General features: G+C 38.4%; 2 protein-coding genes across 2 annotated transcripts in view; both read right to left on the bottom strand.

Moving 5' to 3' along the window:
• LOC135212906 (nephrin-like) overlaps positions 1-11514 on the bottom strand; it is a 109778-nt gene extending 98264 nt beyond the window's left edge. The window contains exons 1-2 of the mRNA XM_064246652.1: positions 11345-11514; positions 3542-3728 (exon numbers count right to left, since the gene is read on the bottom strand). Of these exons, the coding sequence (XP_064102722.1) occupies positions 3542-3728; positions 11345-11483 (326 nt within the window). The 5' untranslated portion in view covers positions 11484-11514. The remainder of the gene's footprint in view (positions 1-3541; positions 3729-11344) is intronic.
• A 325-nt stretch (positions 11515-11839) lies between these two features.
• The window catches only part of LOC135212844 (nephrin-like), a 36538-nt gene continuing 33806 nt past the window's right edge, over positions 11840-14571 (bottom strand). Inside the window, exon 9 of the mRNA XM_064246612.1 lies at positions 11840-12093. Within this exon, the coding sequence (XP_064102682.1) occupies positions 11840-12093 (254 nt within the window). The remainder of the gene's footprint in view (positions 12094-14571) is intronic.

The following is a 14571-nucleotide window of genomic DNA, read 5'->3' as shown; positions in this document are numbered from 1 at the left end:
CTCTGATAAATTTGAATCAATAAATTATGGAGACAGAGAAAGAAAGCTATATGCATATAGGGGACCTAATAATGAGACAATCACAAATAAGGAAGCAGTTAAAGACCTTGGTGTGATGATGAATAGGAACATGTTATGCAATGATCAAATAGCAATTCTGTAGGCAAAATGTAAAGCAAAAATGGGAATGTTGTTACGGCACTTCAAAACAAGAAAAGCTGAACACATGATTATGCTTTATAAAACATATGTTCGTAGTCCACTTGAATATTGCAATATGATATGGTACCCACACTATCAAAAGGATATTGCACAAATAGAGAGTGTACAAAGGTCCTTTACAGCTAGAATAGAAGAAGTTAAAGACCTTGACTACTGGGAAAGACTACAATCCTTAAAACTATATAGTCTAGAAAGGAGAAGAGAAAGCTACATGATAATTCAGGCATGGAAACAGATAGAAGGAATAGCAGAAAATATCATGGAACTAAAAATATCAGAAAGAGCAAGCAGAGGTAGATTAATAGTGCCCAAAACTATACCAGGAAAAATAAGGAAAGCACACAGGACATTAATCCACTACGCACCAGCATCGATAATGCAGCGTCTATTCAATGCGTTGCCAGCTCATCTGAGGAATATATCAGGAGTGAGCGTAGATGTGTTTAAGAATAAGCTCGACAAATATCTAAACTGCATCCCAGACCATCCAAGATTGGAAGATGCAAAATATACCGGAAGATGTACTAGCAACTCTCTGGTAGATATTAGAGGTGCCTCACACTGAGGGACCTGGGGCAACCCGAACGAACTGTAAGGTCTGTAAGGTAAGGTCTCTCTCTCTCTCTCTCTCTCTCTCTATGAGTAATCGATCTTCACGATCTTTTCAAAGGAGGAAATGCCGGCGTTGGATATTTGACTTTTTATTTTACATAAATGGAAAATATCTGTTATTCCAAATTTTATCGTAGCTTGGTGCAGTAGTTTATATGAGGTTTTTTAAATAAGGTCTTCAAGTACAAGTAATTTTTTATCAGCCTTCTTTTCAGGCATTTTAGTATTAGTAGGTTACAGCAGGATTCCTTACTATTATTATTATTATCAGAAGATTGTATGGTGCGCTGAGACATCGTGTTGACAAATGGCTTAGTTTTTGTTGAATTGGTGGAAAAGGTTTTGTGGCATTCAACAGTCAACACAGCATGTAGCATGCTACAAGCAACAACGCAGGCAACATGTCTGCTGGTTGAAAGCCGCATCCAACATGCTTGTTGACAGCCAGTCAGTCGCATGCTACATGTTGCCTCGTTGGAATCCTGCATTCACACTCACTGCTTCACTCATTAAGTGATTTCCGTCTATTGCAATCCCATTGTCCTGTTTAGTTCATTCTCAAGTACTATGAATCAGCCTTCGAGATATCATCCCAACTCAAATTCATTACTCTCTTCGTGGCTTGCATTTACCCACTTTTAACCCTACCCTTTCTTACAATGACTTTCAGTTTTGTAATCCTCACTCTACTTTCAAAATCTTCCACTAGTTTTGCCATTTCCTCTCCTGTTGTGGCGTAAGAGAATTCACATTCGCTTACACCACAACTTTTTACTTACCTCCTGTGTCCTTTCTTAACAACTAAAGTTACTCCAATCGTATAATATTAGACAGACATGGTGATATACACACACGTGTCCGACCCACGTTTACACCAAACCACACTTCCATTTACACACATTGGCTCTCTCTCTCTCTCTCTCTCTCTCTCTCTCTCTCAAGTAATTACTCAAACAATTTGGAGCGGAATTTGAGCGGAATTTATCTATGAGGTTTTTAACTATTGCAAGTAAATTCAAGCTTCCAATTTCTCTCTCTCTCTCTCTCTCTCTCTCTCTCTCTCTCTCTCTCTCTCTCTCTCTCTCTCACACACACACACACACACACACACATTTATAAATTCCTTATATGAATGGGGTTAAGCATCAAGTCATGCTAGAAAAAATCCACGAATGTTTGCCACTGCAAGCCACTTCATTATCTCTCTCTCTCTCTCTCTCTCTCTCTCTCTCTCTCTCTCTCTCTCTCTCTCTCTCTCCATTTTAATCAGATAAGTGCCAGGATACATATGTATATATTATGTTTACTTAAAGTAAAGAATTCCAGACAGAATGATTAATCACAAGAAATAAACGTATTTTCAATTATAGAACTCATACTTTACATGACATAACAATTCAAAGGGGATGAAAGGAAAATTTTTCTGAGTTCTTCAAAGTTCTTCTGGGAAGTGCTGGGCTGGTCAGCTAGTGTGTGTGTGTGTGTGTGTGTGTATATATATATATATATATATATATATATATATATATATATATATATATATATATATATATATATATATATATATATATATATATATAGAAGACTAGTACTCAAGCCCTACAGATATCACAAGGCGGAGAGGTAAAGGTATGTCTCAGCGTACTACATAATTTATTGCCGACGTTTCACATCGCTTCGATGCATTTTCAAGGCTGGGAATTGATAAAAGTACAAACATATAAGACTCGTCACTGATAAAACACGGTATAATATTTAAAATTGGACACTAAAACATTTAAAAGGTAAAAAATTACTATACAACAACACTAGGTTGGAGAGACAACCTACCAGGGTAAAAAATAGGTGACTGAAGGGCAGAGCGGGGAGAAAAAAAAAGAAAAAAAAAAGAAAAAAACATCCGAACAGGATGCAAACTATCCAATCCTGAGCTATCTAGCATCCGTAATCACACCATTACCTGTCGCTCCCGCTTGGACATCGATGATTTTAAAATGATTGGATCAGCCAATAAGGATGATGAACTTTTAACACTGGAATCCATTTTAATCAAGACCAATGTACCGAATTTAAATGCCCAGTCCTCATCAGTTCAGTTGTTTATAGCCTAACCACTTGTTTGTTTACTTAAGTTTTGTCTCTCGTCTTCTGTATAGTTTTGTGTGTGTGTGTGGGTGTGGATGTTTTTTCTTTTTTTTTTTCTCCCCGCACTGTCCTTCAGTCACCTTCTATTTTTTACCCTGGTAGGTTGTCTCTCCAACCTAGTGTTGTTGTATAGTAACTTTTTACCTTTTAAATGTTTTAGTGTCCAATTTTAAATATTATACCGTGTTTTATCAGTGACGAGTCTTATATGTTTGTATTTTTACGATTCCCAGCCTTGAAAATGCATCGAAGCGATGTGAAACGTTGGCAATAAATTATGTAGTACGCTGAGACATGCCTTTACCTCTCCGCCTTGTGATATATATATATATATATATATATATATATATATATATATATATATATATATATATATATATATACATTGTGTGTGCGTGCGGTTGAGTGGGTCTGCTACTTTTAAGAGGTATTCTTGAAGAGGGTAACTACTGTTCACGCTTCTTGAGCGAAGAAACACCCTAAGTTCCGCCAATGTCCTAAAAAGAAAAAGTAGACAGATCGAGAAAACGTGGTGTCTATTGATCAGGGGCAAGTCCCTCACCTAGTAACTGTGCCGCCGTAGAGACCCGGAGTATACATCGAAGTGGCCCCCTGCAGAGTCAATGGTCCGGAGCGCCAGGAAAGTGTAGATTCCGGGAGACTGGACGAAGACTCGCACACCAAGGTCGCCATACTCCCTGCGTCGACCTCGCTTGGCCTCACCCATCCGTTGACCTTCCATGGCGCAACTGACGTTGCAAAAAGAGGAGAAAGCAAACTAATGGACATCCCTGAAGGCAGGTGTTTCGTCTTACCTAGGTTTTACTTACGAATTGGCATATTATTCGGAAAAGAAATACATGTGAGTGTGTGTGTGTGTGTGTGTGTATGTTAAGTATTTACAGAATGAGAAAAGAAAAATGATATAATGGTTAATAGTGAATGTGTTTTAAAATTGAAATCTTAGATCATCATTATTCGAAGTTAGAACTGTGTTATGCAAGTAACAACAGAGAGCAGCAAGTAAACTTAACATTTTTATAGTCTATTCTAAACGACAAAAAAGAAAAAAGGCCCTAAATCCGTCCATTAGACTTCCATATCTTACTAATAAAAAAAATGAAAGGAAATGAAAAAACACTCAGACAGACAAATATGAGCAGTTTATCTTTGGTTAATTTTTTGATCCGTAGTAGCAGTTAAGTATTTAATTAAATCCAGCAGATGGCTGCAAAGGCAGCCATAATCTGTTCGTTTATGCCTTCGAGACAATTATTTTGCTTTCCGCTACTCGGAACTTCCCTAATTGAACTCAAATAGAAGAGTCCCTGTGTCAAAGAACGGCGAAGTACGTTACCATTCGCGAACGGTGTATTGATGAGGACGTGAAATAAAATGCGTCAGGTATGTTGAGGGAATCCGTAGGCAAAATGATATTGATCCAAACAAGACACCATCACAAGAAAGTAGTGCAAGGAAAGAATCCAAATCCTGTCCTCAGTTTTGTTATTCAGTATCTCTAAATGTTAGTTCTGAGTGCAAACATTGGGTCTTCTCGGGTTCCATCTGTAGATCTTTGTACTTCACTTAATTTCCATCATTTTTAGGATCTCTTAAGCTTTGCTCTCCAACTATTCCAACTCCTTCTTCTCACTGTCTTAAGCGTCCAAGGGCCAAACGCACCCCAGTGCCTCCTGTCTTGACAGCTTAAATTTCATAAATAAAATAAAATCCAATAAGTGCTTCTTTAAAAAAAAAAAAAAAAAAAAAAAACAATGCAAAGAAAGTGGACGCAGATTACATGAGAAACTGGTGTTCAATAAATAAATATGTTTCAAAATATGTAATGCTAAATCACTTGTAAAAAGCTCAATAACAATTCCTTGGCAATAAAGTCCAAATAAAACTAGAAATCTTTTGTTTTCATTTAAGCTATGAAAACCATCCACATAAGACAGGCTGTCTCCTGACCCATTTAGTTTCATTGTCGACTTTTTTCAGTTATCTGAGATACTGGGAATAACATGCATGCAGTCAACAAAGCCATATTACGTAGAGGCATCTTAACCCTTAAACGCCGGAGCGGTAAATAAAAAAATGACTCCCGTGTGCCGGAGGGGTTTGAGAGTGAGCGCGTAAGCGGAAAAAATATTTTTTTCAAAAAATCACAGCGCGCTTAGTTTTCAAGATTAAGAGTTCATTTTTGGCTCCTTTTTTTGTCATTGCTTGAAGTTTAGTATGCAACCATCAGAAATGAAAAAAATTATCATTATCATATATAAATAATGCGATATATGATAGCGCAAAAACGAAATTTCATATATAATTGTATTCAAATCACGCTGTGCGCCAAACGGTTAGAGGTAACAAGTTACTTTTTTTTCGTTGTAATGTGCACTAAATTGCAATCATTTTGATATATAACACATTGTAAAACGATAAAAGCAACACAGAGAAAATATTATCACAAAATGATGCATGAATTCGTAGCGCGCGGATGTAAAAAAATAATTTTTTAAAAATTCATTCCACCATAATCGAAATATTGTTATAGAGACTTGCAATTTGTTTCAAAATGAAGGAAGATGATTGAATATTACGATACTGTAAGAGTTTTAGCTTACAAATGCAGTTTTTGACCATTTCGAACGAGTTAAAGTTGACCGAATGTCGAATTTTTGTTAAAAAAAATGTTTTATATGCAAATATAAAAAAAATGAGAAATGCTACAACCTTCCAATAATTTTTGTTATATTTCGCATGTTTTTGTGCAAATTTTCATATATAAAACTTTAAAAAAAGCGTAATATGAAAAGGCTCAAATATTAGGAGAATGTGACCTACGCGTTTCCGATTTTCGGCCGAGAATCGGCGCGCGGACGGAATAAAAATATTTTTTTCAAATATTCACCATAAATCGAGATATTGTTCTAGAGACTTGCAATATGTTTTAAATTGAAGATAAATGATTGAATATTACTAGACTGTAAGATTTTTATGTTACAAATGCGTTTTTTTACCATTTCGGTTGAGTCAAAGTTGACCGATCGTAGTTTTTTTCGTACTTATCGTACTTTATATGCAAATATTTCAAAAATGATAAATGCTACAACCTTCCAATATTTTTTGTTATATTGTGCACGTTTATGCGCACATTTCCATATATAAACCTCTAAAAAAAGCGTAATATGAAAAGGCACAAATATTAGGAGAATGTGACCTACGCGTTTCCGAGATTTTCGGCCGAGAATCGGCGCGCGGAGGGAATAAAAATATTATTTTCAAATATTCACCATAAATCGAGATATTGTTCTAGAGACTTGCAATATGTTTTAAATTGAAGATAAATGATTGAATATTACTATACTGTAAGATTTTTATGTTACAAATGCGTTTTTTTATTTTATATATTACAATTTACTATTAATTTAAATAATTTTTAAAATTTTAAAAAAACATTTAACGAAAAAAAACACTTTTCTCCAGGTTTGAGTCAAAGTTTGACCGATCGTCAGTTTTTTTTGCGTACTTATCCGTATTTTATATGCCAAATACATTTTCAAAAATGAGAAATGCTACAACCTTTCCAACCAATAATTTTTTTGGTTATTAGTTTTGCATGTTTTTGCGCACATTTCCATATGTAAACCTTTAAAAAAAGCGTAATTATGAAAAGGCCTCAAATAAGTTAGGTAGAATGTGACCTACGCGTTTAGGAGATTTTCGGCCGAGAATCGGCGCGCGGAGGGGAAAAAATATTTTTTTCAAAAATTCACCATAAATCGAGATACTGTTCTAGAGACTTGCAATTTGTTTTAAAATTAAGATAAATGGTTGAATATTACTATACTGTAAGATTTTTATGTTATAAATGCGTTTTTTGACCTTTTCGGTTGAGTCAAAGTTGACCGATCGTAGTTTTTTTCGTACTTATCGTACTTTATATGCAAATATTTCAAAAATAATAAATGCTACAACCTTCCAATATTTTTTGTTATATTTTGCATGTTTTTGCGCACATTTCCATATATAAACCTTTAAAAAAAAGCGTAATATGAAAAGGCTCAAATATTAGGAGAATGTGACCTACGCGTTTCCGAGATTTTCGGCCGAGAATCGTCGCGCGGAGGGAAAAAAATATTTTTTTCAAAAATTCACCATAAATCGAGATATTGTTCTAGAGACTTGCAATATGTTTTAAAATGAAGATAAATGATTGAATATTACTAGACTGTAAGATTTTTATGTTATAAAAGCGTTTTTTGACCTTTTCGGTTGAGTCAAAGTTGACCGATCGTAGTTTTTTTCGTACTTATCGTACTTTATATGCAAATATTTCAAAAATGATAAATGCTACAACCTTCCAAAATTTTTTGTTATATTGTGCATGGTTTTGCGCACATTTCCATATATAAACCTTTAAAAAAAGCGTAATATGAAAAGGCTCAAATATTAGGAGAATGTGACCTACGCGTTTCCGAGATTTTCGGCCGAGAATCGGCGCGCGGAAGGAAAAAAATATTTTTTAAAAAATTCACCATAAATCGAGATACTGTTCTAGCGACTTGCAATTTGTTTTAAAATGAAGATAAATGATTGAATAATACTAGACTGTAAGATTCTTATGTTATAAAAGCGTTTTTTGACCTTTTCGGTTGAGTCAAAGTTGACCGATCGTAGTTTTTTTTCGTACTTATCGTACTTTATATGCAAATATTTCAAAAAATGACAATGCTACAGCCTTCCAATATTTGTTTTTATATTGTGCATGTTTTTGCGCACATTTCCATATATAAAACTATAAAATAAGCGTAATATGAAAAGGCACAAATATTAGGAGAATGTGACCTACGCGTTTCGGATATTTTCGGCCGAGAATCGGCGCGCGGAGGGAATAAAAATATTTTTTTCAAATATTCACCATAAATCGAGATATTGTTCTAGAGACTTGCAATTTGTTTTAAAGTGAAGGTAAATGATTGAATATTACTAGACTGTAAGTAATTTGCTTACCCAAAAAAAAAAAAATATTATATATATTATATATATATATATATATATATATATATATATATATATATATATATGTAATACTATATATATATACGTAAAATATATATATTACATTCTTCGATTCTGGTACCAATACATAAATAAAAGGAATGCAGGTGACACTTCTCTTTTCGTATACAGTGAAATGTCTTATTATTATTTTATCATGCACACATTCAGATATATAAAAAAATTGTAATAAATATAAAACTAAATATAAAATAAATGCAGAATACTCACTTGTAATCCTGACTCTTCGTTCTATTCTTGTTTTCTCCCTCCTCCATTGAAGAGTCTTGCATTTTTTTCCACTCGACATGACGAGGTACAGGTGGAGGAGGGAGACGCGCGCCCTTACTGCTGATGGACCCGGCGGCCCCGTGCGCCCTCGGTTTAGGGGGCCCTCCTATCTGCCCTTTCCTCTAGGGGCAGATCTGCAGCTCGGGGCAGGGGGTCAGTTATGGAAGGCCACTCATCGGGATCGAAGTTGATGAGGGCATTCCCGGCTACCTCTAGGAACTGTATGTGGGTCAACCTCGGAAGATTGTCACCGCGGTACCCACAGTACAGTATGTAGGCATTTTGGAGGGCCAACTGAAGGATGTATTTGAGGAGCTTCTGTGTCCACCTTCTGGTTCTCCTGGCGAAGGGATAGTACTGGATGAGCTGATCAAAGAGATCAACTCCTCCCATGTGCTTGTTGTAGTGCCCAATGACAGTAGGCCGCTCGGTACGAAACTCCTCAAACACAACTCGGCCCTGTCGACGTGTCTTCTTCCGCTATACGATCTCTTCTTGGATGGGTTCATGACTCGTCGTAATCATGGGGACAAGTCGGACACCCTTCCAACAGATGACGAAGACAGCGCCCTTCCGCCGCCACTCTGTCTCTCCTCTTGCCAGGTGTTGCGGATGACTAGCGAACCTCTTGAGGACATTCGGGGCCCCACGCACCAACCGAAGGGTACCACTGACGTGAAAACCTGCTTCATACAGTTCCTGGGCCAGGGATACCGAGTTATAATAATTATCCATAAACAGGTGATATCCCTGGTTACGGAAACGTCCCACAAGGTTGAATACAGTGTCACGCAGCGTGGAGAAGACCCCGGTATACACTGAAAAGTCCACAACGTATCCAGTGTTGGCCTCGGTAATGAGAAAGAATTTCACACCATATTTCTTTGGCTTCTTGGGGTTATACACTTTTATACTAAGACGTCCTTTGTAAGGCATCATCCCCTCATCCAAAGACAGGTTCTTTCCAGGAATCACGAGATTACTACACCGCTCACGGATATAATCCAACACTGTACGCACTAAAATGAGGCGATCACTATTATTCCGGGGTATGGCCCTTCGGTTGAAGGCGTTGAAGTACCTGTCCATCGCCAGGAAATTATCACGGGACATAACGCCAGGCACATTCGGCATACATAAAAAATAATTTCTCCTCCAATATTGCCTGACGTCGACAGCAGGTGTCAAACCAAAATAAATGTGGAGCCCCAAAAAATGTGCCATGTCAATGAGGTTGCAACCCCGCCAGTAATACGACAAGGTCGTCTTCAGCTCATACCGGCAGTACCGAGCGTAGTCCACCGTCTCGTGTACCAGGTATTCCAGCAATTCCCGCGTCAGGAAAAGCTGGATGAACCCCAAAACAGTCAGGGTACTGGTACGGTCATCCCAGGGGTTGCCGTGAAGGGGTGCATGTTAGGAGGGGTGGGGTCCTCCGTCCACCCCTCGTCACTCTCCGACGACCGACCTTCACCTTGGCTGGCGCGACGAGCCGACCTTCTACGTGCCCGTGCGCGCGCACGCGCACGGGTGCGGGCACGATGCACACTACCCCCCCCGTTGGCCCATCACCCTCACTTAGGCCCTCACTTTCTGTATCGTCCTCTGCGATAAAACTTGAGCCCGTATCCCCACCCTCCCCCTCCTCCTCAGATTCCCCCTCGTATGAACTGAATTCGAGCTCACTTTCGGGATGTGAGCCTCGAACGGACATTGGGGGCAAATATTCATCCTCACTTTCATCGGGACTGATGTCCTCATCACTCGATGACCATCCGCCATCAAAATGAGGACTTGTGACATGTTCCCGATCAAGCTCCGAAAGATATTCGTCTATGTCCCTTGGTTGGAGGCCTCCCAAATGCCTACGAATGCCCCTAAGGACGCCCACATGCTTCCTAGGGGTAACCAAAGGCATACGATGTGTTCCCGAAACACTTTCAGCCACACGTGGCCGCACAGAACGGCCTTGAGGCGCGGGTCATGCTGGGTGCTTGGCCCCTCGCCAGCATCCAGGTCCAAAACTCGCCTTACACGATCCCTTCCGACGGGTAAAACGCGCCTTTCACGGTTCACACGTCGTTGAGACATATCTAGGAATGTCCTGTAGCAATACAAATGCTCAAAGTCTCGCACAAGTCCAGAAAAACACGCTTTTCACGAAAGATCGCTCTCGGATGGTGCGCTACTGATGCTGGCTGGAGCGAGAAGAAGGGATATCACACATGCGCACCTGGGTCACGCTTCAAAACAAAACAAGGCCTTGATCCGCGAACTCCCAGCATTCCCCAAGGCGCGTGATTCAAAAGTTTTAGGCTGGTAGGCCTATAAGTATTTTTCCGCGAATTTTAAAAAAAAACTTTCGTATGTCGACGTAAAATACGTCCAGTCGGCACCCGACAGACAATTTATCTCGACGTAAAATACGTCCAGTCGGCGTTTAAGGGTTAACGGTAAATAGTTAATACATTACGGTGGTCTGCAAAGAACACAACGTTCCGCGTCAACATAGATCAGCCTCGATATCCCCCAATCTTCATGGCACCAGCCACTGAAGTCAATCAAGTGAAAAACAGATCGTAATAGGAGAAAACCCTCCGGACAATTTCTCTCCCAACGAATCTCTGCAAATACTGCTCTTGTGGCAGTGTCAAGCTCCTCCCATAACACAGCCAGGAAAAGATAGTCTTAACTCCCAGGAAAGACTCGACATTGAACCAACACTTTTTTAATAATAATAAATCCTCGATCATATAAAAGAAGACTACGTACAAGCGAAAGATTTTCATGAAAAAGAGTGGCTTTAAAATAAAGATGATAAATGCACTTTCAAAATAACTCGAAATTTTTTGAAATCCGTTTTCCCATTATTAATGTAGCTTGCATAAAGCAATCGTTAGACAGGATGGGAGATTTTTTTAAAGAAACGGAGCGAAGGATAAGAAAAGGTCAGCATCCATAGCTTAGGTGACGCTTGATTCGTGCAATTCTGAATGAAGATAATCATACTCACATTTTAGTTTTATCTTGGTGAAAGTCACGAGGGGCGTTTTTAAGGCAGGGTTGCTGACTTCACATGTCAATTTGACCCCATTATCTGAGGCAGTGACGTCAAACGAAGCCCTCGCTTTGGATATGGTCCCCTCTAGCATGACATCGGATGCTAGTTTCCCTCGGTCTTTATAAATTCTGCCGAAAGAAATCATTTACATTTTCTCTTGAAAATGGAGGTCACTTAAGAAATAGCTGTTATCATATAAATCAGATCTGTTAGTGGGTCAATGAATTCTTACCATCAAAGTTGGGTCGATTCAGATACTTGAGAGTCTTTGCTGTTATCTAAGTCGGATACTTCCTTTGTCAAAACACTTATTCGTTTGTATATTAATAACTGATGAATACAGTAACTTTAGATAGTGAGACTGAAGTAGATCCATGTCCACTTCAAATTAAAAAAATAAATTAGAGAGCTTCAAGAAGACTTAGGAATTAAAAGCAAACTACAGACTTATGCGATATCTAAATGATATCTATTTATTGCCAAAATTGCAAACAACTTGAAGAGCCAATTCAAGATTATCCGGCAATGTTTGTGCCGCTCCTCCCCGGTAACAGATCCCAACAGAAAAGTGTTTTGAGTAACTACCCACGTGATACCCGGATTTGGGTTGCCCCCTTCGCTGATACAAAAGACGATCAATCGCCCTCCTGCCACCAAGTCCTCCATGCCCTCCACCTTCAATAGGGGATGCCCAGGGGGCTCTGAAAAGAGAAGGGCACTTTACGGTTATCAAAAAAAAGAGGGGAGGGGGGCATTTATTCATTTTTCCCCAGGTGCCATTCGGTATATCTCACACGAAGCTCACCAGCAACGTATTGTATCCGTTCACAGGCACGGAGATCCTTGTGCCTCTGCAATGCAGTCACACTTATTGGATGTCAAAACCTTTTTATTCCAGTACTACCATCTTCACTGAAGCTATTCAAATTTTATTCTACTTCAGATTTATACATTCTACGAATAAACTTATCGTCCACATTTTCTGGCACGAACAAGAAGTCTGATTCATCTTCGTATCACATCATCTTCATATATCCCTTTTCATATTTCGCACTTTGAATATACCGTGTAAACAACATTCCTCTCAGCTATTCAGTTGCTCCTCTTTTCTTTCTTTTGCATTCAATTTTTACCAGAAAGGGTTGGCTCAGTCGCTGTAGGCATTCAGACTCCGGATTGCATGAACACTTATTTCTTCTACGTGTCTTTGGATCATCTATTTGTCGCACCGACTGCTAATGAACTCCCCTCCTCTTTCATCTTCTTGTCACTGTTTGCAATATTTCCTAAACCCCTGTATGAACAATTTAACTTCCATTTTCCACTGATCCCTCTTTCTATTCTATCCTCAAAACCTTATTCTGCTCACAGCCACAGTCAACTTTCACTGACATATAACTTCACACTAATTTAATTATGTCTTCAGCTTCTCTTCATCTTTCCCATTTACAACTGTAACTTCATCCAGTATGACACATTCTTTACCACTCAAGATCCCTTCCTCGATCCCAGTCTACACTCTCGAACGAATCCTTTCTTTGAGCCCTGTCATTACTTCATCCATTATATCGAATAGTCACTACTGATCTCAAAATACAATTGGGTACTACTATGAGATTCAGGGTCTCTGTAACACGGTTTTTTGGACTTTGCTCCTTGTCAAAGCATTGGATGTTGCTGAACGTTGACATATGTATCTTTTGCAACCACACACAAATTTTGTCAGCATTATCAATAACCTAAACCCGATAGTTTTAATTTTTATAGAGTAAAAATGATCTAGCCGACGACATGGCCAATGATTACGAGCCAAGAGTCGAAAAACATTCATTACGTAAGCAACGTAAACACCTTTTGACGAAATGTTGCCTTGCCCATCCACCAAACAGAAACTCCATCGGCTCTGAAACCCAAAGACTTTATGAATGGCGGAACGATACATAGATATGGGTGGGGTATCAGTGCTAGCGTAGTAATACTACTGTAGCAGTAGTGCCGCAACAGTATAGCAGTAATATACATGAATTAAACGTTTAGGCCAACTGCTGGGATCCTTGAGGATCATTTAGCACTTCTTACAACTACTCGAGAAATTAGTTTTTATAGCCAGAAGTTAAATTTTCTAATCCAACAATGCCCATGGTAGCCTTCAGTGTTATCCTGAATTATAACGAGGCGAAAGTGGGTGGAGCCTCATGAAGTCATCATTTTGACGATAATTATTGGTGAAGGTTTAAAGCCAATATACGGTACAGGCTATTTTTATTCAGTAAATAGGTACATAGCCAATAAATAAAAATTGCTTGACATTGGATATAGCAGTTATCAAATCAAGCTTGTCTACTATGTTTTTGAAAATTACCAACTATTCCCTACATCTTGTCAATCTGATTGTGACCTATAAAGTAGACTGTAATTTCCTAGGAAACCTATTTTGGGAGGTAGACTAATAATCGAATTGTTTTTGTATTTATTAACATATTTTGTTGGTTTGTTCATTATGACAATTATCAGTGGAGAGGTTCAGAGTTCATAAAGGTGCACTGCTTTGCTTGTATTTAAATTTGTATGTCATTGTTGCCAGAGGTTTAGCCTTCGTTACGTATAGCCAATCATCCATCGAGGAAGAGGGAAGATATGCTGTCATAAGTTACGTAACGAGTGCGTTCGAAACTTTTTCTCTGAGTAAGTTGGCCCGTCTTCAAAAAAAGTCACTTTTACATTATAAGTACCAAATTTATTCAACCTACGTAATGCAGAATACACTCTAAATTTATGTGTAGATATAAAATGTATTCTGAATAATCGTTATATTTATGAAATGCATAGATAAAAAGTTATTGCGAAAAAACCGTGTTACAGAGGCCCTGAATCTCATAGTAGATGACATTAATATGGTCTATATCGCTTTGCTTTCCATATGACAATTACCTCTTCACCACTCTCCACATTACATTTTTATCAGTTCAATCTTGCTACAGTTTTCCTTTATCATCAGACTTCTCTCAAAACATTCACCAACAATAACTCAGTGGTTTCACCATCCTCCTGCTGTAAACACATATATACCTAATGTATATACTAACATTTTGTGTGTGTAATTTTTATGACCCGCTATCACCTTTACCTTCCATTAATATACCATTATACTTTACACACTCTGGTCAGCCACTCCGTCC

This window comes from Macrobrachium nipponense, chromosome 41 (assembly GCF_015104395.2).
Source record: "Macrobrachium nipponense isolate FS-2020 chromosome 41, ASM1510439v2, whole genome shotgun sequence".
In the NCBI taxonomy this organism is placed as follows: Eukaryota; Metazoa; Arthropoda; class Malacostraca; order Decapoda; family Palaemonidae; genus Macrobrachium; species Macrobrachium nipponense.
The sequence above is the reverse complement of the archived record's forward strand: the minus strand, read 5'-3'. Positions and strand labels throughout refer to the sequence as shown.